The sequence below is a fragment of the Styela clava genome, chromosome 3 (assembly GCF_964204865.1).
Source record: "Styela clava chromosome 3, kaStyClav1.hap1.2, whole genome shotgun sequence".
Classification (NCBI taxonomy): domain Eukaryota; kingdom Metazoa; phylum Chordata; class Ascidiacea; order Stolidobranchia; family Styelidae; genus Styela; species Styela clava.
Window position 1 is genome coordinate 8339440 of NC_135252.1, and position 27811 is coordinate 8367250.

At 34.0% G+C, this 27811-nt stretch overlaps 3 protein-coding genes across 6 annotated transcripts; 2 read left to right on the top strand and 1 right to left on the bottom strand.

The window, feature by feature from the left end:
- The first annotated feature begins 1050 nt into the window (after nucleotides 1–1050).
- LOC144421072 (m7GpppX diphosphatase-like) lies at nucleotides 1051–3895 on the top strand. The gene is made up of 7 exons (XM_078111269.1): nucleotides 1051–1356; nucleotides 1512–1660; nucleotides 1956–2096; nucleotides 2518–2653; nucleotides 2890–2978; nucleotides 3055–3172; nucleotides 3247–3895. The coding sequence occupies exons 1-7, from the start codon at nucleotides 1197–1199 to the stop codon at nucleotides 3387–3389; spliced, it is 936 nt and encodes a 311-aa protein (XP_077967395.1). The 5' UTR covers nucleotides 1051–1196; the 3' UTR covers nucleotides 3390–3895.
- LOC120342339 (uncharacterized) lies at nucleotides 3567–23370 on the bottom strand. Of its 4 annotated transcripts, XM_078111265.1 has the most exons (19): nucleotides 22752–23369; nucleotides 22159–22208; nucleotides 21623–21805; nucleotides 21324–21450; nucleotides 15321–15376; nucleotides 14738–14998; nucleotides 14361–14501; nucleotides 13694–13777; nucleotides 12984–13088; nucleotides 12388–12480; nucleotides 10911–11003; nucleotides 10579–10671; nucleotides 10361–10453; nucleotides 9743–9835; nucleotides 8250–8342; nucleotides 6161–6253; nucleotides 5843–5986; nucleotides 5355–5487; nucleotides 3567–5265 (listed from the first exon to the last, which is right to left on the bottom strand). In XM_078111265.1, exons 1-19 carry the CDS (start codon nucleotides 23125–23127, stop codon nucleotides 5240–5242), a joined length of 2337 nt encoding a protein of 778 aa, XP_077967391.1. In that variant the 5' UTR covers nucleotides 23128–23369; the 3' UTR covers nucleotides 3567–5239. The 4 variants fall into 4 exon arrangements, with proteins under 4 accessions (XP_077967391.1, XP_077967393.1, XP_077967392.1 ...); XM_078111267.1 differs by lacking the exon at nucleotides 10361–10453 and having other exon boundaries at nucleotides 22752–23370; XM_078111266.1 differs by lacking the exon at nucleotides 8250–8342 and having other exon boundaries at nucleotides 22752–23367.
- Nucleotides 23371–24940: 1570 nt separating this feature from the next.
- Nucleotides 24941–27463, top strand: LOC120342689 (alpha-1,2-mannosyltransferase ALG9-like). Its single transcript, XM_039411631.2, has one exon. It carries the CDS (start codon nucleotides 25410–25412, stop codon nucleotides 27168–27170), a length of 1761 nt encoding a protein of 586 aa, XP_039267565.1. The 5' UTR covers nucleotides 24941–25409; the 3' UTR covers nucleotides 27171–27463.
- Nucleotides 27464–27811: the final 348 nt, after the last annotated feature.

Below are 27811 nucleotides of genomic sequence, written 5' to 3' on the forward strand. Positions count from 1 at the left end.
AAAAGCTTTGTGATATCAACATACACTTGTATATCAGTATATACGTAAGTTTATTTCGACTCCATAATCAGCATAACAGGCCATAAAGTGATTGATAAAAACAAATAAATAAAAACTGATTTATGAAATCCGGACTTGTACACCATTTAACTCAACTTTTTTGAATACTAGATTATACCATATATCTATATATTGTAGCTATTGATAACATTAATATGCCTTCTCGAACAGATTCAGATTCAGATTCAGATTCAGATATTTTATTTCTATCATGCAAGAATTAACACAAAATTTAAAGCACGAAAAATTGACAAACGTGTATAATGACAATCGTAAAAAATTAAATATACACATCAGAATTCATACAAGTGAGAGATTCATAGCAATAGATAAGGAGTCGCGAAAGACTGTGACAGTCATCGAGTCAACGACACCTGTGGGCTGGAGATTTAGAGGGAATGACAAAAAAAAATTATACAAATTTAATTAATCATAATTAACAGAGAAACAAAATACCACCAGAGTAATAATACACGCGACAGCGCCCTCGTGGGGTTCAACTGTGCGTTCATGGACCGTAACAAGAAATGAATGAAGCTCGTTGCTAGCAGCGATCAAAAGCTGGTTGTTGTAGCCTACTGAGGCATATTGGATACGAAACGTAAGGACCATTTTATTAGTGGAGTAGGATCACACAAAAAATAACTGGATATGGTAACAGCAAGATTTCAAGTAAATCGGAATTTGTACGGAACAATATCCCATCACAGTACCGGTAACAGGGCGAGGCATCAAGACCGGAAGGGTGCCGTACGTTACGGAGACTAGCCTACCGTATATGAACGTCTATATACTGATATAACCAATACGCCAGGAAAGGAAATCATATTATTTGAAAAGCTGACGGATCATCACCCAAAGTATTTTAAAGGATTTTATCGTACCGGTCCCTACATGCAAACATGCCTAAGGTCATTGTGTGAGATTCAAACGTCGTTTGCCACAGGACAAATCCTCTATTGGCACACAAATACGCCAACACTCTCAGGTTATTTATCTCAGTTGATTCGGTGTATGGTATGTCTTTCATGCGCACGCTTCAAGGGGTCATGACCCTGGAAAGTACCAAAATTAGTTTTCTCGTTTAAGCATATTGTGGTTGAAAGGTTGGTGTTTGGGTTCGCCGAAGTTTGATTATGGGTGAAGAGGAAGATGAACCATCGCCTAAATTAGCTAAGATTGATGTGGAGCTACATCCTTTCCATCGATTGAAAAATCCAGTCGTCCTAAATGAAGTAAAGGAAAAGAAACTTGTATTTCTCCATGGAAAAGTTGGAGAAGACAACAAAGACGCAGGTTAATTTTATTTTCAACATTTACATTTCATGGCTTAATTAACTTTATGGTTTATGTGTAACGCAATAAAAGGCACTCCAAAATACCTTATAACAATCACCTTTTAAACATTTTTCAATTTATTTAAAAGAGCAATTTATCTTCTTATTTTCTAGTTGTAATATTGGAAAAAAGGCCTTTTGACACATCACCAAAGGGCTTGAAATCTCTATTTTCCGAAGAAACAAAGCTCCGCCAAGATTTATTAAATGATATCTACAGTACATATGCAGCAGTACCCACTTCACCGCACACAGAAATTAAGGTAGTCTACTTTAAAAATGCGATTTCATCTTTGCCTGATGACCACTTCAACCTTTTTTTAATGGTGGTGTTGAGAGCAAGGATAGAGCATTCAAATAAAAGTAAACTTTCAAAAGGGAGTTTGAATGAACTTGACAATTTGAATGGTTTGGGATATGAAATGTATTTAACGAGTTATATGTTCGAAATTGAGTGCTTTGAAGTAATGTACTATTAATAATAATTGAAATCATAAAATGATATTTTTTTGTTTTTTGCTTCTGTCAATTATTATTATTCTCATCTGTTAATTTTAGACAACTGTGATATATCCAGCAACCACAAAGCACATAGAAAAATACACAAAGCAAGAAGTTGAAGTAATAGAGGAAACTGGCGATGACTACAAGCAAATCACACTGCCATATTTGAAAGAAGAAAATCGATTCAGTGTGCAAGTATGATTAAAAGCATATGAAAACAAAATTATAGGTTTCATTCAGAATTGACAATACCATAGAGCAGGTGTGTGCAACCTTTAATACAGGAGAGGCACATTCAAATAACTGGGAGAATCCGTGGGCCACACCTTTATATAACATAATCTTTAATTAATGGCAAGCACAACAAATTATTTATGACAGGCATTGTTTGCTTTGCACAAGTATAGTTTTGCATGCAACTTATATGAGAAAAGTATGTTGTACATAAATCGTAAATAGCAGTTGGAAAATAATTTTTCTTTTTATATATCACCTATGTAGAACAATTGCAATAGTCTGATCTTTTTACTTTTATATAAAAAAGTATGTTTTTATATTTCAGAAATAATAATATTACATAATATTCCCATCTATTTATGGTATGTTTTTTTCACAGTGGGTTTTCAACATTCTGGATAAGAAAAGCGAATCCGAAAGGATTGTATTTGAAGATCCTGATCCTGAAATAGGATTCATTCTTCTCCCCGATATGAAATGGGACCTGAAAGACATAGAATCATTATATCTGATGGGTATGCAAAATTTTCCTTGTTTTTGTTTGATCCTCACAATCCTTGAAATTTAATATTTTGTGTAGCCAATTTTAGAGAATAATTTGTATATTCATTGCTTCTGATGGCTGCCATATGCCACAGTGGGATTTTCTAATGGTTATCACATATGGCTTATTTATGCTGGTATTTTAAGGATTAACATCCCAAATAACAGAAGCTTCTTATATGGTGCATCACATATTTTTTCTTCCCAGCTCTTGTTCACAGACATGATTTAAAGTCACTTCGTGATTTGAATAAAGATCATTTACCACTACTGAAGAACATAAAGCAACGTGGAGAGGTGACAATTTTGTTTTGGAAATCAATTGAAGCTTATTAATAGAACAAGACTTAAGGACGATTTTTCTTTTACGTAGGATGCAATACAGGAAAAGTATGGAGTGAAGAAACACAAGTTAAGAATATATTTCCATTATCAACCATCTTACTACCACCTCCATATACATTTCACAAACATCGCCTTTGATGCTCCAGGTAACTAAACACAATCTCAATATACACCTAACAACATTCATCTTCTGTTTCTTTCTAATGTTATTCATTTTCAGGATCGTCTGTAACCAGAGCTCATTTACTGACGGATGTCATTGAAAATATTGAATTCATGAGCGATTATTACCAGAAAAAAACCATGACATTCGTTGGGAAGAGAGATGATAAGCTTGTTACGGCTTTGCGAAAGACGCCATAACAGAATGAAAAGCCATTTGGTTATCTCAGCCTTGACCGATTATCCCAAAGTCAAGACAAAAAGGTGTATAATGCTTTTGGCATTCATTTTTAACCACAAGATCTCAAGGATTGACGAAATCACAGAAACTGCTATCTACAACTTTGTGTTTTATCCCAGAAGACTTAAGACATGAAATATTTTGAAATAAAATTTTATTTTGCAACAATAGCAGGTCATCTACAAATCGAACAATGCTGATACCCTTAAACATTAAAAAGTAAAGTATTACAAGATCTAAAATACTAATAAAACAAGTCTTTTATGATGACCAGCAGCAGTAATTCAATTTTTTGTGTATGTGCAATTTTCCCTACATCTGATTGACATTTGGGTTACAAAAATATTTAGACACCTTGAGAATATAAATGGCAAAGTAAGCAATCTATTTCATGTTCTTCAGCAATAATTCACCATGGAATGAAGATGAGCAATATTACATAAATTTGTTGACGATTTATTAACACCATATGGGGGGGAATCTTACTAAAAAAAATAAAAAGCCAATCATATCGTAGTTTATGTATGGAAAGTTGAAATAAAAATTCACACTACAAGAATGTGACGTAATTTGAGATAGCGTATTTTAGAGTGGGACATCTTATTGAGTAGCTACGCTCATTTTTTCTAGGGTCTGTCAAGCATGATTTGTGTTTTATATTCCAAGCCGAAGGGTCTGCCGATCACAGCTACTGTGAATTGATTATGTACTCACATGTAATATATCTCTTTTTTTTTTTTTAAAACTTACTTAAAAATTAAAAGGCTACGCCAAGATGAAGTGATTTGTTCTGCCCATTCAGGGATGAAATGACACCAGACTGCACAGCTCAGCTGTTAACTAACCCATTAACGTACAATGCAGTACTTATCACATGTCAATTCTGTGAGTGTGCTGAACTGACCAACTGAGAAACAATTTTTTTGCCCTCCCTTATTGGATGGTTATATACTGAAACGGATAGACTCATTTGCTAGGGAATGCGGTATTTTTCACATTTGGACAGTTACCAATAAGTCTATGAATACAATATAAGCATTCATTGAACAATGCTTCGTGTCACAAGCTTAACGGACCCAAAATTTCCCACATATTACATGTACTACAAGTATTCCTAATATGACATATATGGAACAAAAAGAAAACAAATAAATTTCGACACTAAAATAACAAGAAGTAGAGACAATCACCACAATGTTGAAATACTTGTGCAATTCCTGAGCAGCAGTATGATTAAACAAGTTTATGTATCATGCGTGTTAGTTGTATACAGATATTCATATGATTTTGTGACATAAATTGAAGGCAAGTGTACGGATCTGATGAAAGTTGAGATGTTGGGCTTAAGCACATCAATTCTAGTTCTGATATTAAAATATTCAGCTAGTAGGGTTTACGATTTATTATTTGTTCTCAGTAACCACAAAATTCTCTATTTGAATCATTGTTGCTGGGCAGTCAGCTTCCCGCAAAAATGTCAAAACGTTGTTATGCAAGAATCAGCTGATGCGAGTAAATGAATTACAGAACCTGAGTTCTGATAGTGGGAGAACAGAACAAAATTAGTTGAGCACCGATTTATATCATAAAGAACAAGCAAATTTTATAAATCTATCATGTCTCTTTCCCAGCAAAAGTAACAAAAACACATTTACAGCTTAAAAAATCAGTAATTGGTACCATAATAAAATTGCAAAAACTTCAAACAAATAATTGAAATCTGTCATATCAAAACATGTTTCATGCTATTGTACATCTCTTTCTTGTACCTCCTCCAGTTTTGTAAAAAATACTTCTTAACGCCCAAAGATTATGTTGACGAAATCGATCCAGAAGCTGAAAAAAGAATTCATGTTATTTGCCACTTTTTGAAAACAACTCTAAAGAATATACTTGAAAAATGCCGCTTTTTAAACATATCTTACATCCAATGCTTCCTGTGCCATTGAAACCAGTAGCAGTTTTTGGTGCAGCTGTTTCATTGAAGTTTAGTTTTTCATCGTATATCTTCACATCACCTCCACCTGCTATATGATCAGCATTCTCCAATGATCCCACCTTTGAAAGAAAACAACTAATATTGGGAAGAACTGCACGAATTAGGGAGATGGCTAAAATTTGCCAAAAAAAGCCAGATGTATGCATCACTTGGTTAGACTTGTTGAATTCATATGGAATTTTAATACAGCATTGTCACCAGCAAACTTAATCATGTATCCAGGCATTCTTCGACTGTGCCGCTATCCGTATACCCACCACAGATGTCAAATTTCGAGCGCTTTTTACTAGGACTTGGTTAGTTCAACCTTCGAATAGGTTAAGATGAATTTTCATTCAGCTCAGAATTGCATTGCAAGCATCTCCTGCACTCAAATACTCAAAACAATAAAGTGATTCAACACAAGTTGTATACCTTTGATTTTGCAGTATCTTTGAACAGAGGTTTTTCATCAAAGATTTGTACATCTCCTCCACCAGCAATATGATCCGCATTATCTAACGAACCACATTTTGATTTAACGTTTGTCAAATCGAGCGTCTTGCTGACAATTTTAACCTAAAATTTAAAAAAATACATATTGGGAGAAAACCATCACATTGACAAAACAGTGAAGATTAGCAAAATAAATTATTTTCTGAAGAATACAGATTGATTTTGACATACCGGTAATTTCCGCACCCAACTCTATATATCTTGCAAGCCTTTTTCCTATCAAACAAAGAGATTTACCTTTCCTCCGCCAGGTGTGTGTGTTAGATTGTCCTTGCTTCCAACTTTCGACTGCACCTTGCTGGTGTCAATTTTTTCATGATGTATTTTGACCTAAAGGAAAAAAAATAGAAGCCGGTTTTAAAACTAGTTTTGACAGCAAACACTAAAGATACAGTTGCTGCTTTCTTCATGGTGCAATGTCTATAATGCAAACAATATATCACATCCAATTTGTGCATAATGTTTCGTGCTTGAAGTTAACTCCAAATTAAAGATCCACCTGTATATATTAAATGATTATTTACTACCGCTATGCATAGCTAGGAACACCAGCATGAGAAACACAATGACCTAAAATTGATTCATACCAGCAAGATGACATTACGCAATTTTATCATAAAAATATTATTTTACTTGATGATGACAGAATAGTAAAAAAAAAGTGACACTATTGCGAAATATATTTGCATAGGCATAAGTATATGAAATAAAGAAGAGCAAGAGATTGAAAATCATTTATGATGAGCAACAATCAGATAGAACGCAAAGGAAGAGATTACATAAATGAGCAATGTTTGAAGAATAATGTTTCAAATATTTCATTAATATTTGAAACAATAATCACCCCCTAAAGTTTATGTTAGTACTAGAGATGTACCGATACCACTTTTGTCGCCGATACCGATACCGATCCGATACCAGCTAAAAAAGCCGATATAAATATTACTTAATTAGGTGTGCTGTGTAGGGCAGACGGGTTAAAACAATAGTCTTTGAGCGTTGTTCATAGAACACATTATTTCAGATCGAAATAAAGATATATCACATAATATGAAATTAATGTTTGGTGTTTGCTTTAACTGATTAAGATACACTGTACAGTAACGCTAGTAATCTCGGCCGGGATGTCCAATTTGAATTTAATGTTAATATCGCGACCTTCGAATATCGTTATTCGTGTTTAAAAGAATATCAAATATCACCCACACATTCTAGAGCCGCCGTCCTACGTTCGAATTAAAAGCATTTTTCAAATATTTTATTTCGTGGCTAATCGTAATCGTCGACGCAATAAGTCAAAGCCAACATGAAAGAATATCAATCAGCACCGACCAAAAGAAGGCCTACATATAACCGTCGAGGATGTTTTCTTACTTTACTATTTTATATTATTATACAATTGCCATCATATATTTTGAGACAGTCTAGGACTCTAGGCCCTCTGGGGCTAGGCGGTCATGTCAATATATCTATAAAGAAATTGTGTAGTTAAACAAAATTAATATCTGCGTAGAGGGATAATTGTGTCGGAATTTAGTTTATCGATGTCGTCGGACTAAATGACACTCGTACTTGACGACAAACAGTCAGAATTTATACCCGTGCCAAAAGTCCATGTGCCGTTAATAAGGACCCCAATTCCACTGTATGATTTAAAACTGGGCGCCTAATTGCTTTTTGTTATGTGCCGTGTTGATATATTTCTTCATAATTACTATGTAATATTAAAAATGTCAATATAAAAATTTGACAGCGAAAATAGCTAAAAATACGTGAATCCTATTCTCTCGCGGGGGTAGGGACATGTATGGCTCATAGCTCACGATCTCTCCAGACAAAAAATAAATTAAAAAGTAGTATTCCAACTTATCTTTTAAAACATTCTGGACCATATCAAAAAGGTAAATATATCGGAAATATCGGCCTTAATCTAACCGATACCGATACATGGCCGATACCGAAAAAATGGCCGATATTGCCGATACCGATACCCGATACATCGGTACATCTCTAGTTAGTACTTATTACTTAACATTTATTAATCAATATCTATTGTATTGAAAAAAGACAAACTAACAAAATAACATTATGTCTTCGGAAGCAAACTGATGAATGTCGCATAGAAGACACTTACCTAATAAATAATTTTCAGATAAAAAAATATTTATTTCTGAGAATTTATTATAGACTTTGAATATTTAAAAACCCATTTTGAAAAAATGTGTTCGCCAAGGAATACTGTAATCGTCTGTATGATAAACAATCATTAGACTTAACAAAAACATGATGACTAGACGACGACAAATGAATACAACGACAATCAAACCTTCCCACCACCAGGAGTGTGGTTAACATTATGAAGACTTCCAACTCTTCCAGAAACGTTGTCAAACTTTGATTTTTTGTTGAATATCTTCACCTGGTTTCATCCAAAAGAAGTAATGTCATCATTGTTTGATTGTAATCTTTACTTATCCATAATATCAGAAATATTCAGAGCATTGTTATACATGCTGAGATTAGTCACTTCAAGCAGTTGAATACAGAAGAGAAAAGAGCTTTTCAGGCACATCCACAAGATGTTGGAAATTTGAAGACAAATAGAGAAGAGACTGGAAATTCAACAATACAACAAATCTCCATAAGACATCACATATCTTTACAAAAGGCGAACTAAATTGCGAATAGAACTGCATTTGGCAAGACGAATACAAAAAGGAGGAATATCATACTGTTCCACAAAACATGCATTTTCAGGCATAACATTAAATAAAGTTGGGTTAGGAAAGCCTCACAAAACGAGTTAAAGTTTTTGCAAACAACAAAGACTGATTATCCGTCATGCCATGTTAAAGATGAGTTGACATTGTTTCAGTTTCTTTACTCTTCAAATCCTATTGTTGGTCGTCAAAGTAGAATTATGACAAGAAAATGACCTTTTAGAAAATACCTGAGAAGATAGATATAGGCCTGAACAACACATTGTCAAAACTTTTAACTTTCGATGTGATTCCTTCATAGTTGGAACGTCGTCTTTTTTTGACTGTCACCTTTTACAAGCACCAGGTTTAAATATTGAAGATGATTGAAAGGCGATTCTTTCAGTTTCAGAACTGACAACTACCAAATACCAAAGGTAATAAATGCAAGTCGCACAAGTAAATTCAACAAAACAGCAACTATGAATAACATCTATTCAATACAAGAATAATGATTGCAGTGCGGAGGTTTTAACACCAGCATGCATTCTGTTGTTACTATAAGCAGCCCAGCGAGATGAAAAGCTATACAACCAACATGAAAATACCAACGTAATAGTCTTTTGTACATATCTCCCTTTTACCAAATTTCCAGAATCAAAATAAAACAGCTTATTGAAAATAAAAATATTTAAAATAACTGAAATATGCTTGAAAATTTGTCTCATTAACTTCGGTGTAAATGGTTGGTGCTGATAATTAAATAGATATCATATGATCGACATCACGGAAGAAAACAGTCATACATTTAGATTTTAAACCCTATCTTCTCCAGTGACACTAATCCAGCACTTTTACTGATTAAGAAATTAGGTCACTTACCAAAATGTTTAGTTTGAGAACTTCAGAAATAATAGTACCATTACTAAATCAACAAAAATTGATAGTATAAATTGTAAACAATATATTATAAATTTACAGAAAAAATAAATTTGATAAATGACTACAGTCACATTACAAATCATTATTAAACACCATACACTCTTTACAGTCACACCAACAATGGTCACACACACCCAAACACAAATCATGCTAATGCTATAAATCTGACACAACTTACATTTCCACCTTGTGCTGTATGTTTCATGTTGTCTTTTGATCCACATTTAGATGTGACATTACTGAAGTCTAATTTCTTGCTTTCAACTTTGACCTTGAAATCATCAAAATAATCATGATTACGAATTACAATGTGAATCACATTGAGGATAATTACTAATGTATTAGTTAGTGTAATACTGTTAGTTTTGACGACATCATCGATGGAAAGTAATATGTCTGATTTGCATCTAATGTCACATCCAATAAAATTCATCCACAAATTAAAAATCAGGACGATGAAGTCTTGTGTAGCAACAACAGCTATTGGCACCAGGTTTAAAGAAATTTTGACTTCAACCCTAAAAAAAAAATTTTTTTGACTACAGAAACTCTGGCGTATTATAAACTTTTAGACTTCAGGCTCAGCACTATATCAAATGAACTGATTGATGTAAACCGAACCCAATCATATTCAAATCTGACAAATCAAAAAAAAAATGTCCAAACCACAAACATGATGTTTATGAAGTGAAAGAGGGAACATTCATACCATAACCATCCCATGGAAAATACTTCCCAAAAATTCTAGGCATAGGAGCTGTACAAAGACGATGACACTCAAGCTTTAAGCCACTACCTTTCCACCTCCAGGAGTATGAGTTAAGTTGTTGAAGGTACCACATTTGGAACTGACATGGCTCAAGTCCAATTTCTTGTGCTCAATTTTCACCTGTTAGCAAAACAGACATTGGCAAACAGACATTCTTCATTGATTGATGTTCTTATTCTTAACCTGTCTTTCTATAAAGCTATTCTAAGCAATATTCATATTATTTACTAATAGAGATAAATTACCTTTCCTCCACCAGGTGTATGAGTTGTGTTAGACAAGGATCCACATTTTGATCCAACATTGCTGAAATCCAGTTTCTTGTTTTCAATTTTTACCTGGTTGATTATGAAAATTGCTTTAATCGCATGAACTTAGTAACATAAATCTTGATACTACGAACATAAGAGCAATGCTTTAACGTACGGTAAGGAGGGTCAAATAACTGATAGATCAACACAATATCAGCAAGACTACAGCCAAATGTCAGAAAATTGAAATAAAATTTATGATCCTAACACTAACAACAACACACTTTCCACTTCATGTTTAAAAGCAACAAAATCAATCAAATCACCTTTCCTCCACCAGGAGTATGTGATGTATTCGACAATGATCCACATTTGGATCCAACATTCTTGTAATCCAACTTCTTATTCTCAATTTTGATCTGCGAAAACAGATGAAAGATAAATTTTTATATAGGTAATAATAATAATCAACAAAAGTGCCCTATATTCGGGGCGTGAACAATTTTTTGGGAGGCATGGAGCTAATTAAAAATAAACAAATTTGTTAGATTTGATCCTGCTCGTCTTATTTTGGATATTTACTTTTCTTTATTGTTTACACTTCTTTTTTATGTACACATATTTTCAACCTGTTTTTTGAATAGAACAGACTTTCGCCTTACTATATGTTATTTGTGGCTTATTGTTAGCTAGTTATTTTTGAGGTGAGGGGGGGGGGGAAGCTTGACAAATTCTAAAAAAGGAACGTGGCTCGAAAAGTTTGAAAACCACTGATCTAAACAATATATCATAGATTCTTTTCTTGCATATTTCATTACTACGTCTCTGGCAGTCAGGGTAGGTGACAAAAAAATGCATGAATATCCTTAAAAGTATTGATCGCAAATCTAATCAAGCATATGTAATATAAAATCAATAACTTACTGCACAAAAACGCAATAATTAATCATAATGTGTTTTGTAGAATTCAATGCATTATACCATATTGATTAAATTCATTTAGTGCACAGTGCATATCCGCACAATATGTTATGCATTACATTGTAATATATTGTGGAATAACATGAGGAAATAAAAGAATAACTGCTAGTCTCAAATTTACATATGGTAGATATTGTTGTGCAGAATATTATTGTGTCATGCCAGTTAAACAGGTTTTTGTTGTTTTATTCTGACAAAATTTTATATGACACAAATTTCATATTGATGTCATCCTCTCTGAATAAGGCTCTGTACAAACTTTCACTTGTATTTAAGAGCTATGGTAGTTACTGATTAAGCTTAGTAACAAAAATTCATTACTGCAAAAAAAATGTTTAATATTTCCCCTTTAGTTCTTTCAAAAAGTTGAACAAGATTTTTTGTTTTACGGGTAAAGACATTTATTGATCCCTTGCAAAGATTCACTCCATATACTAGACGCAATAAAATCAAAGAAATTTCAACTTCCAAATTATGAATGAAATAATGATACTCTATCTCTGCACTATCTCCTCTTGCCCTGCCTCCTCCCGCTAAATTTCTCAAGTGGCCCAGCTAGATATCAGAAGTTGGTTACATGGCCCACCAACAAAAAATGTTGCATACACCTGCTCTAACAGGATAATTTAAGTAAACTCTTATGGTCAAAAATAATGTTTTCTTAGTTCATATTCATATAGCGTTTTATACAGTATTAGTAATCCCTCTGAAAAAAATACCAGGATACCACGATACAAATGCACTTTGAGATTTTGAGAATATTACTTAACATTGTTAACAAGAAGTAATAAAACAAATGTAGCAAAATATTGAAACAATTACCTTTCCCCCAGTTGGTGTGTGATGAATATTGGATTTGGAACCAACTTTGGATGTTACTTTACTGTAATCAACTTTCTTGTGTTCAATTTTCACCTAAAATATATATTGAATGATCGACTTCGTCATCCGAACTACAAGATTTATCATAGACAGGAATTCACCAAAGCAAAAAGTGTTACGGAGCCTAGAGATAGTTAAAATTTCAGCAAACCTCTCAAAAAATGGGATTATTTTACAAATTAGGGAAGAATGGACAGAGAGTAAATGCAGAAAAGGGCAGTTTGAACTAATACTGATATAGATAAAATGTGTAAATGAAAAAATGAGTAGATTTAATAGAACTATTGACTCAAATCAAAATACTGTCGAAATACTATTAAATTGTGAAATTAATCATTAAATCAATCATATAGAATTATACACAAATTACCAACATTCAACAATTCGCAACAAAATATTGCTGAAAATAATGTTGAGAAAGTTAGTTTTATTATTGGGTGTGAGTACTGGAAATTCAAAATAGGAAATCATTTGGTTAATCATTATAAATGATTTAAATTAGTATATTAAATTAAATAGTTCTGAATAATGTTCACCTTTCCCCCACCAGGAGTGTGTTTAGTATTTTCCATTGAACCGATCTTACTTTTTACATTCTTTGTGTCGGGCATTCTTGGACGAGGTCTGCCACCGTCTGATGACTAAACAATACATTTAACTATTGTTGAATGATACAGGTGACAGGAACACATAAAGTGGAAAGAGTTGCCTGACTAGCACAATGATACGTATATCTAAACAACTACAAACCTGAAAACTATAATGACAAACTGGGACAAATAGTCATGCATATAGCCAAATCTGAAATTTTTTCATTGTATATATCAACATTGTTCAAACAATATTCAGCTCAGAAAGGTAACAGAATGAAGCTTGGTGGTGCGGCGCATCGCGCTAAGCGTTAGGAATATGTTCGCCACCTCTGATTACCCTGCGTGAGTTCGCAGGTTTGAATCCTTTGGGAAATAATTATGTTCAATTGCTGTAGGTTTACATAACTGCTGGTCAGTTGCGGCTTCCTCCACCAAGTCCATGCATCTGAAACAAATAATTGGCTAACCCCATAGACGACATGGATTGGTAACCGGACTTCGCCAATTAAGTCGTTGTACAGGCTTCCCATTCCCCCGGGATAAATATGTAAATCCATTCCTATCCCTTTTTAACAATGAATTAAACCAACAACAGTTTTTTATAGAATTCATACCACCATAAAAACAAATTATTTGAGAAAAAGAATTCATACCTGTGAGCTAGGAGTCCTAGGTGTTCTGGGTGTAATAGATGCTGGGCTTCTAACAGGTGCAGATCTTGGAGATCTTAGTGCTGGCTATGCATTTGAATAAGAAATTTATTTTAAAAATAAAAAGTCGAAGTCTCGTAAGACAAACATGATGGCCAGTTAAAACTAAAACTGTGTTCTAAAATGAACCATTGTAAATATAAACAAACATCTCAACATATTGCCAGGAGTGGATGTATTACAGAATTCACACATCTAAGCAATGCATTCAAACGCATAACTCTTTTGATTATTTTATTGAAAACTGGAGTTGCAAATCTCAATCGAGATGTAGGTTATTTTCCAGATTAATCTTAGATGGTGATTGCTTGGAATGTGTGAAACCTCATTCACAAACCTCCATCCTAATTCATGTTCGTAGGATTCATTTTGCTAAATTGTCGTTGCTCTTGGGACAAAAATTATTTTCTGTTTTAGGACATCAGGCTATTAACATTCAAATTTACAAATTAGTATTGATGAATTCTAAAAGGCCATCACTCTCATTTCTTGGTAAATTTTCTCCAGGCCCGCTAGAACCATTTATTTTACCTCAAATTTTCTGATTTTAATAAGGAAGCATCATGCACTCTCATAATAAGGCATAATAGAATTATACAGCATCCTGTACCTTCAATGGAGTAGTGCTGAGTGAAGGATGATTTTTAGATTGTGTTGGTTTACGTGTTGGAGTGTTAGTACGCAAGGTAGTTGGCTGAAGTGGGGCACGCTTCTCCCCTGCCGAAGAAGGCTTTGGTGTGGTGCTTGTACCCTGTAAAGTAAATCATACTGTTATAGTAGAATCCCCAGTCATATAAAAACAAATAGACTTTATCTTATAGTAATCTTCATAGCAATCTTTGGCTATGGTACCTCTATCTACGATCAAAAAATCATTCTAATTGCTAGTTCACATGACTTGCAACCTATTAGTTTTCCTCAATTAGCCTATAAAATATATACTTTGTACATAAAATCAAATTCCAAATTCAAGGAATAAAAACTTACCTTTGGGGTAATTCTGGTTGTAGTTGGAGTGCTTCTGGCAGTGTTGTTTTGCTTCACAGGCGATGCAGTATTCAATCTGTTGGACTGAGTAGTATTGTGTCGTTTATTTGTGATGGCAGTAGTGGTGGTGGCAGCTTTGGCAGAACCAGGTCGACCTGGAGTTGATGATTTTGATTGTGGAGTTGGAATCCTTCTAGGCAAAGAACTTCTCGGTGTTGGTTTGTTTTGCTTCGGTACAGCTTCGTCTGTGCTTGATGATTGCTAAAAGGCAATAGGTAGATGTCGTATGCTTGTTTAACAATCAGAATTGTTTGTAGTGTACAGGGCTACAGGCGAACTCACGAAAGCGAGATTGAATCTGCTCCAGATTTTGCATGTGCATTCATCTTATCTCGGACCAGTTATTAGTATATCTTCTAATTAATTAAGATGAATTGTTATATTGATATATGGTAATCCACCAATTCATTGTAGCAAATACTCTCTTATATCATTTTCTCAACTAAAAGGGACTTTATCCTTTACACAGAGATGCCATTATATTTTCTGATTATTTTTCATTTCAACTTGCAAAATAGATTACCTTTGTTTTTGCTTCTGATGAAATCTTTCCAGTTGCAATATGATTATTTGAATATTCTGAAAAACGTTGGAAAATATATAAGTTATTTATCTTGAAAACATGTGTAGCGTTTTTGAATAACAATCTTCAATTATCTAAGCTCATCTTCATAATAATGGCTAGTTACAAAAAATCCAATATAATAAATGAAAAACGAGTACTAGAATGTACATGTACATGTACATGCAATAAAAAATTGTCAATTATAGAGTATTATGGTCTTTCCTGTCTAATTTGAACAAATTTCATTAAAAACAGACTAAACAACTTACTGGTACTCCCTTATTTTTGGTTCTGTGTAATATACCAAATTAGCTAAATTAAAATCATTGGCAGCATACGCTTGGCCATTGTCATATTATAGAGCCATTTGCTTTCCAATATCATTTAATCATACATTGAAACACCACCGCTTTTCCTAACAAGTACTAGTATGTACATGTACATATAACAAAAAATTGTCACTTATAGAGTATTATGGTCTTCCCTGTCTTATCTGAACAAATTCCATTGAAAACAGGCAGTAGGAACAACATACTCCTTTATTTTTGGTTCCGTGTAATATACTTGATTAACTTAATTAAAATCACACACAGGGATTGCTTCAACAATGACCCGTAAGACTTGCATCCTTTCAAGAAATGTGTTTTTGCAACGGCGGGCACAAACCAAAGTATAAAGAAATCTTACGTTTGACCTAGAAGTCATGAATAATTTATAGAAACTCGCCAAGACAAAACAACCTTCTCTAATGTGAAATTGTTTCATAGGTTTTGAATGGAACATCGTCCCACGGGCACTCAATGTTTGCAAGACTAAAATAGCTACGGTTCAAAATATTTCACAGAAAACGAAAAATTGGGGATTCCCTTTATAAACAACTGGCATTCATGTAATTCATAATAAATAAAATCACAATAATTCAAAATTCCATATTTAATCTTCTGTAATAAAAAATTTCCAGTTTCACACATCTTTATTTACGTACCTTCCTCGCCAACAAATTAACATGTAACATGAACGATCCCGAAAATAACAATTTTCAACTTGTTACGAGTTACGTGTGTGTTCCATTTTATATACTTCGGGGGAGTTATAAGATGTGTTTTTATAGCATGACAACATCTTGACTGGACGTTAGACGCCTGCGGACGCGTTTCCAACAACAGAATAATATACATGTCATAACAATGGACATCATAATAGCATTGTCCACTTCTTAAATGGGATTCGCAAAATCCTACCAACAATAAAATAACGCCCCGTTTCCCTGTCCACAATTCACTTGTGGACAAGTCGATATCCGGTTGAGATGGCGACGAACGGTGAAATAGCCGAAATGGTGTCGTAAATTGTAAAAAAAAAATTATAGGACCAGTTATAGACACTTTTTTATTAGAAACGGTGAATTTACGGTCATTTTTGAGAAAATTTATTATTTGACAATAGTACTAGTAGATTTTTATTTCGGCTGCGGGCTTGTGACTTACAATTACAAAATTGCTCCGGACGTAGCCTATATTTTCCCGGATTGACTAAACCAGGTACACTAGGTTTCAAGAAACTATTCTAAAGACCTAATGCGCAAATTAATATTTGCTGACGTGATATACCAAACGAGAAAAACCCGATCAAAAACAACATACGTTGACGTTATGCGCAATTTCAGCTCTAGTGTATAGTTTAACTAAGAAAAATCTCCTTTACAAAGGCACTTTTTTGTGTATAGATCATATCAATCCTAATGACGCAGTCCTGCACACTACAATGCTATCGCTAACAATTCAATAGTCTTAAATTTATAGAATTTCCCCGATATTACTATTGAAACAGACTCTGCGTAATTGGCAAATATTCAAGCTAAACTGTACCAGCCCCCTCCCCATCTTAAAATTCTACTATCGACTGTGAAAAGTAAAATATGCATCAACCTCTGCTTCGCGAGACTCGAAAAAATAATCGAGAAGTGAGGTTGTACTAACTCGCCGTCTCCAGAAAAGCATTAAAAATCAATAAACGATTATATTTTGCATTTTCGACCGAAAGCGATATCAAATCCCGACGCAATTACAGAGAACGCTATCAATTTACAAAATGTGCTTTCATGTGGACAAGAACGGCAACTAGCAGCATATATAGAATCAAAATTGCAATGTGTAAAAAAGAAAAAAATTTTCTTCTGTAAACTTACTCGAGTGGATTTATCTCAAGAATTCCAGGTAGCGCATTGTCCGCTAATATTTTAACAAAACGTATCAAAGCATTCCCTCGAGATTTATATCAGCTTTAGAGCAGATAAAATGGTTAAAAACACATTTTTTTGTATAGTTCGCGATCTCCGTTGCTACAAACATCGTAATCTACTTAGAATTCCACAATCGAAGAATGGGATATTGCGAACAGGTATGAAAGTACAGTTGACGTAGCATTGAGCACAAGCAAATGCAGTTGGGAGGATATCATCCGGTAATATACGACCCACGGTATCAGTTCGTACTAATGAAAGTCGTCTTTAACTGTCGTTTTTAACCAGTTGAGTCTTTCCGAAATAAATCTTATACAATATTCCGATTATAATAAATAAATATAATTGCCTTTGCGATATTTCAAAAAAAGATTCGCTAGTTGTGAACTAGTACAATTTTCCGTGCATCATCATTGGCCGAAGATAAACATAGGGCGTGAAAATAAAAGACAAAAACGTCATATTTCAAGTCAAATCCCAATATCTTTCACATACTAGATTTATATTATTAATAGTTTTATTAGTAGTTTTTTGAAACCTAGACAGATATCGCCGTAATCCGTCGGCTTTTGAAAAACAACCAAATCCCAACTTGAAACATGACATCCCTACCCTACGGTAAAATCTAAACTCCTACACAAAAATATGCTGCCGAATCGATGAAAGCATTATTACCGAAATGGGATGTTGTGGTTCAATATATCGACAATCAAATCCACCGCATTAACCAATTAATCTCCAGGGATAACTCTTTCAACCACCATTTAAGAACATTGTGTTATCGGATTGCAGATAATGGCGATTGAACGCTACTTAGTGACCTCCGCGTAATACGAAACAAAGTCAATGGTTCGAAAACGAACGAAATCATATAATACTGCAAAATAAGTATATTAATATCAATAGTTACGAGAAATTAAATGGCTGACAATTATCTTAAAATTCCTTCAAACAAAACAATACGCACTATTGAACGAGGTAAATAAATCGTTATTGTTGCATTATTGTCTCAATTTAGATCCTGACTTCTCTGGGTAATACGCGCTAAGCAATAGTGAAATAATTTCAAATCGAAATTTTTTTTACAAGCAACTGGCAAACCTCGAGCTAAAATGATCAAGCTGAATCCTCAATATAGAACCTGTTACAAGACAAAAAGTGTGTCGTGCACAACAGCCGACGATCAAGTGATCTTCGTCAAACCCATGAAAGCAACATAACCTCATGTGGCGTCTGCCAAGTAAATCAACACCGTCGTTCGTTCGCTCATCATCAAGTTCTTTCAGTACTTGACATAACGATTGTGCCTGTTGAGAATATTAATAACCTGGGCTAGGGTTAAAGTTGTCATCATCATGGCTTGAATCCCAGTGGGATAGTTTAGTTCAACAAGTACAAAGGTGCGATGAAAACTACCAGTTGCTTTCTAGTCATCATCTCATATTGTATCGGGAATGAATCGGGAGTGTTTACGTAAAATAATCCACCCGCACGCTACATTAATTCAGTTCTTATTTACGCTTTCCTGATCCCATATAGTTTTAATATATACTCACGAGTTATATTTTCGACAATTCTGCATTAAATAACAATATATTTTCACACGAAGTGCGTTGTACACTTTTGCGACTCTAACTATCGTCAATCCCCATGTACACTATCATTTACCGACTCTTCACTGGCTACATGACATTTTGTCATCAGTGGCCACACTACATTTATGATCGAAACAAACAGAAAAAGCTACTCGATAGTCGATACTTCATCAATCACGATTTATAATACGCTCCATAAATTACACAACATTTTGCATCTTGTTTCTTCTGAATACACACTTTTATTAACTAACGCCTGGTACATTCTAATAACATCGTTTTACAAACGACACGTTTCCAATTGCCGATAAAATATTTCTCTCAGCCGCATAACTGAAAGGTAATTTAAAGTTACTCGGGCATAAATGTTACTGCAGCACCTATCCCACATTGCTGCAACACAATATATTATAGGTGGATTATCAAATTCGTTAAACCAGCATTTTTGCCAAACAGACCTTACCGCCGCACCAAGTTTAGTATCAATATTAAGTGTAGCTAAGCTCATAATAGGCTTTTTTCTGCACGAGAAATATACCATCTATGACAAGTTTCACAAATGAAAGTAATATTGTAAAAATCTTATGGATTTGATACAAGTTCAGCTGATGATAGCACTCTATGAAGTACTTGAGACAAAATAAGACAAAGCATCAAACTTCGATGACAAGTACCAAAATCCCCATTTAAAGTGTTTTTAACACTGAACAGGCAAACACCTAAATACCATTCATATTATAAGGGTTAAGTGAAAAATAACACATTATAAAGTAGCCCATGCACAGTCAAAAAATGGACTTCATATGTCGAAATATTTTAACTTGGATAACCTGGACAAATCAAAATATCAAAATTGATTCGCTGAATACTATAACACATTAATACAAAAGATTATTTTAATGTACAAATTTTTATCCTCAATAAAATAGATCCACACAGATTAATAGGCTATATGAATATTAATATAGATTTCACTGGAACCATCTCACCTTTTTCAATTTTTTCAAAGGAACTGGCAAAATAAGATTTTTCTTTACAATCACCACGAATCAATATGATATTAACCTGGCGATGTACTTGAATGCAAGATCCCATCCAATATGCTTACAAGAAAAACACTTACTTTCAGCCAAAACATGAAATCCATTCAAAAATAAATTATTTAACACTGGATGGAAAAAGACATGTGTACAAGTGAGTCGGAAGAGTAGTACTCGTCTAGTAGATACATCAGTATGATTGAAATACCTCATTTGTGAAACCACACAGAAGATTTGCTCAATAAGTGATACAGGAAAATAAAAACCAAATGAATGTTATTAGTATTAAAAATGCAATATTGGGAAAAATAGGTTTAAATACAGCTTTTCAAACCTACAGTACTTTAAACTGAGTTATATTTATAAGAGAAATTTAAACAAATCAATGCATGTTTGACGCATAAATGCAGAAAAGGACTTCAATTATCCAGCGTTGCCCAGTTTTTTTTGTTTTTGTTCTATATTAAAATATTTTGAATTATTATTTTATAAATGTTAAATAACTGAATTTCAAATCAGCCTCATTCCCAACAAACTAAAGTGATTGCCAACATCCCATTTGACTATATCGTATTACAATACCAAATGTAACTGAAAATAATTCCCCGTAATGATCTAAAATCAATGCTGAAGCATTCAATCATGCTTCACAAAAATATATCTGTAAAAATTTAGCATATTCACAATATGATGTCCTATGGTATGATATGGTACATGCCACTAATCCTGCAATACATAAAAAAAAAGGGGATCTTTTCAGTGTTGAATAAAAAGCTTCAGGCTCGCTGCAAATGTAAAATTCATGTTGACTATATATAAAACCAAAAACTAAATACACCTCTAACAGAACCACAATATTTCTGCACTGGTTTCAAACAGAATGTCACAAAATGTTTTAGAGACATTCCCATTTCCATCATGGCATGGTAATTTCAGTGATGGATCTAACTACTTGGCCTACATAGATTTAGGATGTCAAGCCCAAAAACCATACCCACCGCTTCACCCAACGTGTATTAAAATGGTTAAAAAATGATAAAAAAAATTTGAAAAAATCATGATGAATGATGAAAACAACTCTCACCAGTTTTTGATGAATAAGAAGCCCCTTCTATTAATAATTTCTTTTTTTGTTGTTCTTCTATAACCATTGATCGAAATTCTTCTTCCATCTTCTTGGATATGGACACCATTTCATTGTGCGATAATTCCTAGAATAATTTCTTTGTAATTTCTATCGTTTAAATTTGCACAACAACTTCATGAAATATTTATGATTTTAAATATGCCACTGATCATGTTAATTAACAAAATAAATCGGTAATTAAAGCTTAATGTAAGTTTCTGTTTATGAAATATGAAGCAAAAATCAACTAGACACACCTTATTTGGTGTACTTTCCTGAGCCGATGCCAACATATCAGCAATGATTTTCTCTTTTTCAGTTTCAGTTGGACTGGCTTCAGCATTATTTGTGTCCGATGGTGTGTGGGAATCAGAATCAACATGATTAGTCTGTTCCAAATTCATATCTCCAGTTGCAGTATCATTTTTCTTATCAAAATCCTGAACAATGACAATTAAAGCAACATTCATAAATTTTTAGTTGAATAAAATAACATTGAGCCGTAAAGATATCAAACTATAAAAACATCTCACTCACTAAAATCATATCTTTAATAATTGAAGGGTAGGCTAATATATCTAATAGCGGAAAAGACATTTTATTATGCACTAAGGCACAGAAGAAGGATATCTATACCTAATAACTAGTTGTTCCAAAATCAATAGTGGTACGCAGCAGCATTTGGATATCTTTCAAAATTGTTACACTGATACATACACCATCCAATAAGTGAAAGCAAATTAGGAATAGTTAGCCTTTTAGAGCCCAAATCCACATAAACTATATTAATTACCTGGCTTTTTTCTCCTATCGAATTTGAATCCGGAAAAGCCTGAATTGAACCTAGATATTTAAGTCACAGAATTATTAGGAAAAATAATGAAAGTAAAAATTCCGTGAACTATGCAATTAGTAATGATTGTTTAGGATCATTATCACATCTTTACAAGAATATTAGAACCTTTTTTTTCAATTTTCAAATACATGATTCAATCCCCGGCTTCATTGTGGTATAAAATATAAATTTGTAAATGAGGCAAAAAATTTAGTGAATAACTGATAAAAAACTGGCATCATAGAAACTTTTGCCATCCAAAATTTGTCAAAATCACATAATGCTTCGCAAGAGAGCATTAAAAACATGAAAAGATATGTATAAAATCAAATTTACTGATTATTCATTAAAAGTGATTCAACTCAAGAACTAAAGAGATAACATCGAAGAAACAATATACTAGAAATGCATGCGCAGAAAAAATTATTTTTTTATCACTATCACCGAATTTGGCACAAGTAACCTAAATGAACTTCATTCAACTAATACTGTAATATCTAGTATTGAATAATATTGCATGTTGCATCCAATAAAAATACAATTAGACTGACCATCAAATCCATTTTCAATAACAGATTCTTTGTTTTTACATTCTGTTGAATTTCCATCACATTGGATAAGGTTATCAGATTGTGCTACATCTTGAAGCTCTTTCAAAATATCACTTTCAAAATTGGTGATATTTTTTCCACTATTTTCAACAGATTTCATTTGCATTTGATTGAAATATTCATCGACTATTCCTTCTGATGAATTTGTAAAGAAGTCATGTGCAGCAGTTGCATTATATTGGAAGTTTTCTCGACTGGGTGAATTGTACGGAGAGATAAAAGTGTCATCAACCTGCAACGATGCATCTCCATTATCTACATTGCCATCAACTTTGTTGATTTGGCCGTTAGTATGTAATTCATCCATGACTTCCATGACCCGATGCCTGTGAGAAGTTCGTCCACAATCTGACAATTAAAAAATAGACTACGGTACGGTCTGACGGTAGCAAACTCTTAGATCAGTATATCTGAAAATTAACGAGGAATATACAGATACGGTACCTATCACCGTACTCCCGAAGAGTATAGATACAAACACCATAATTACGGTACCGGTAACATGGCGATTGTAAATGATCCAATTTTTATTAAAACTCCTCAAATGCAGAAATGTCTCAATGCGTTAAAAACACAATACCGCAAAGCGTAGATCAGGAAAACCCTCATACTGAATATACCATAATGCTCACCGATGCTCACTACACCTGTGTATGAAAACAAAGTTTACTCTCTTTTGCCTCTAGTGTCGATAAAATATTAAGCATTGGTAGAGTTTTGCATTATTTTTGCTTCGCCAGCAAGCATTCATTTCCTTTCCCTTTTTTTTCCCATTTTTGTTTGAAATTAATGTAATCTTGAGATTTATATTATTTAAACTGTGTACCGGTGTTTTAAAATTCATCATATAATACCGCCTAATTATTCATACTTACTCGAATATCCCTGTGGTGTCGCGATTGGGTCACGGAAGGCAAAGTGACTATAACACTTTGACGGAAGGCCAAAGCAGAGACAACGCGTGACATTCTTATTAGCGTCGGTCGGCGAGTGCGGAGGCGCGAAAGCTAGTTTTGAATTGCTATCCCTCAAACCGCTCTTATCGTTACATTATCAAGTTTTCTAGGAGTTATTTTAGGATATGGACTTTTATTCATTTTAACTCTAGTTACTTATCGATTTTAATCGGTAAGTATGTTGATAGGTATTTGTCTGTATGTTTGTCTGTTAGATGCACGCGATATCACGAAAGCGAGATTGAATCTGCTCCAGATTTTGCATGTGCATTCATCTTATCTCGGACCAGAAGCCTATTGATTTTGGGCGAACTAGATTTTTGTAAAGCGAGAGAATTTTGAGACCCGCCGAGTGTGTGTGTGCGATGCGCAGTGCGCAAGTTACAAGAGCGGATGACTCGAAACTGCAGTTTCTGTTTTGGGATCCCCTAACTATCGATCGATAAGTCTTCGGTTTCCAACCGCGTTTTAAGTATTTTGAGGCGACTGAAGCTCCCGCAAATCCATGGCAGGATTTACAAATCATGAAATCTAACCCCAAATCCTTCAAAACTGTATCCATAAGAAAAATGTTCCAACTTACCCAATATTTGTCACCATCAGGGGCAGTCCTGCCATTAAAGCCGATCTGTCTTGGTTAAGGCAGCAAAATTTTACCCCCATAGGTATTCAATTTGCGGGTCTTACTACTTACTGAATAGAGCCCGAAACATCGCAGAAGATAAGGAAAAATTTACTTCATGACGCACCCTAATCTGGTACACATACTGTGTTCAGGCTGTGCGCATCTTGGTGCACATACTTTACAAAATTTTTTTGATAGGTGTGCTCAAAGTGTCACTATAGTCACTTTGGGTGTGCTCATATTACGTCATGTTGAGTTATTTAAAGATGTTACTGATAAAAATTCGTCATCATTCCCTACTACTGTATGCTGTTTTCCATCAAATTGTTTAAAATTTTTATGGACGCTAATAAATATTGAAAGAAAAATGTTTCCATCTCTTCTGCGCTGTTTCGCGCTCTTTCCCTCTCTTCTGCGCTGTTTTGCGCTCTATTCAGTAAGTAATAAGACCAGCTTTACCTGTGATATTGTGTGAAAGTTTGGTAAACAAACGGAAAGTCATCTGTGCTTGGTGCACTGAACATTTTTTTAAATTTATTGCTAGTATAATGTAAAGTGAGTACATTTCTACTGCACATCGATGAGTTGGAAATATCTTTTGTGCTTTTTTTGTAATGATAACGTTTTTTAAATTTCTGAGTGGGTACCTTTACTAATTTGAAAATACAGAATTATATTTTGAGTTCCCTGTTCATTTGCCAGCTTGATATTAATCATCTTTAAACAACTTTATCAAACTGGATCAAAATTATCCAGCAAGGACACTTTGGCCCATTAATCCACAAAAGATATGAAATGACCACAGAGTTGCCTGCAGAAATTCATATATTGAACCCCGCTCCTATTTTCGAATATGTTTTAGATTTAATTTTTTCTATATTTTTATGGTTGGCACTTTCAGTTACATGTCCATAATCCATATTAACTGGCCCGTCAATGCATTGCTAATTTCATAATGGTGTTCTGTTACTTTTAACAATAGAGAGAATATTAGAAAGATTACAACTCATTGAAATCATGAAGGTCAAACCAAATATTTATGTAAAAACTGCTCCTCAAGAAGATGAAAGTAATCCACCAAGTGCTGACAAGAATCCATATAGAAAAGCGCGCCGGACGACAGAAATTTGGCTACCAGAAGCAAGTACTGCATTCAAGTTTTTCATGTCTGCAAATCTTGCCTCCGCTCTTTTGAGTAATATATCTGACTGTGATGAGACTTTCAACTATTGGGAACCTTTGCATTACCTTATGTACGGAAACGGTTTTCAAACTTGGGAATATTCACCAGCTTATGCAATACGATCATGGTCTTATATTAGACTGCATTCTATTCTGACTTGGGCCCACTTGAACTTGTTCAATTCAAACAAGTTGCTTGTGTTTTATTTTATTCGGGCTATGCTAGCACTGTTTTGCTCTTTATCAGAGGTACATTTTTACAAAGGTGTTGCATTAATGTTTGGGGGTAATGTTGCTCGCATGCTCTTGGTATTTCTTACCTTTGGTTCTGGTATGTTTATATCTGCTGTTGCATTTTTGCCGAGCAGTTTTTGTATGTATATGACATTTCTAACATTTGGTTCATGGATGCAGGGGCAGTTACACTTTGCTGTTCTATCTGTGGCAGCTGGTGCTATAATAGGTTGGCCTTTCTCAGCTGCATTAGGAATTCCACTTGCGATAGATATTCTTCTGCGAAGGCGTAGTTATTTTCAGTTCGCAAAATGGTGCTTTGTTGCTTTAGTGACTATGCTGCTACCTTGTATGGCAATAGATTCTTATTATTATGGAAAACCTGTTATAGCTTCTTTGAATATTGTTCATTATAATGTATTTACACAACATGGACCAGATATTTATGGGGTACAGCCATTGTCATACTATTTACTAAATGGGTTTCTCAATTTTAATTTGGCTTTCATATTAGCCATATTAAGTGGTGGCATTGTTTTTATTTCTGAACTGTTGATCATGTTGAAAATCAAGGGGTACAAGCCGGCATATATTATTTTTCTATTGTTTTTGACCCCAATGTATATTTGGGTCATGATTTTTTTCAGTCAGCCACATAAAGAAGAAAGATTTCTTTTCCCAATTTATCCTTTGATTTGTCTGTCCGCATCAATTGCAGTAGCTACTGTTCAAAAATTATATTGCGTATTTAAACTGCATGACTATCTAGATTCTAGATGGATGTCCCTGTCAACACTAGGAATTTACATCATATTATCGCTCTCGCGATCAATAGCATTATTCCAAGCTTATCATGCACCTTTGGAAGTATATCCGAGTTTAATGATGGTTTCTGAAAATCGAAATTATGAGCATCCAAATATGCGCGTCTGTGTTGGGAAGGAGTGGTATCGTTATCCATCAAGCTTTTTTCTGCCTGCTAATTTTAGTATGGAATTTATCCAATCCGATTTTCGAGCTCAACTGCCCAGTCACTTTGTTGGCTTGCCTCCGGAGGGTTCAAGGCATATTCCGACTGATATGAATGATGCAAATCTGGAGGAAACTTCTAGATATGTTGACAGCGAGTCTTGTCACTTTCTTGTTGATTTGTCAATTTCAAAATACTCAATTAATGAACCAAATTATGCACTGCATTCCAAAAATTGGAAACTTCTGAAATCTGTAGCTTTTCTTGATGTTTCACAGTCGCATAATAAAATATTTAGAGCTTTTTATATTCCTTATATTTTTGAGACCAGAAACCAATTTGGAAATTATGTTTTGCTTCAATCAAAGAAAAACAAGTTGCCAGAAAAGTGACCTCAAATTAAATTTTATTGAGGTCTATATGTTAGTTGCATCACCCTGACTTTTAAGATAAAAATGAAACAAGGGTTTGGAGTCAACAGGCAACCATACTCTCTATATATATACTTTGATTGATTGCTTTAGCACGTTAACTAGTTGTTGATGTCTACTTTTTTATCTTGCTGGATTGTTTCATTTTGTCCAGGTTATTTAATTAACACTTGTTTGTCAGTTTGGATATCTTTGATTTATTCATGTTATGAGGGTTTTTTGTTTTCGTCGAAAAATAAATTATTTCATATAAATTTAATGCTAAATTTGTATAATTGTACTATACCGCAATTTCCGACCTCAACCCCTTGCAAAAGGCAAGGGCTTTTATATGATGATGATTCATAAATGACTGCCCAGTGATCTTTGAGTGATTCAGCAAGACTACACTAGTTTAGAAGATGTACCGTACATTAAGTTATTATCCTAAACACTTTGCTAGCGATTTTGGTATCTTTCCGGATACATCCTAATTTGTGATAATTGTGCCGCCTTGAAATCTCAAGTGTTTGCTCAACCGCAGGTATCCTGAAAAGGTGTTGCCAGCAAAAACAAAAATTTTTTTATCTTTCACTAGGTCTTTTATGGTAGCTAAAAACTTT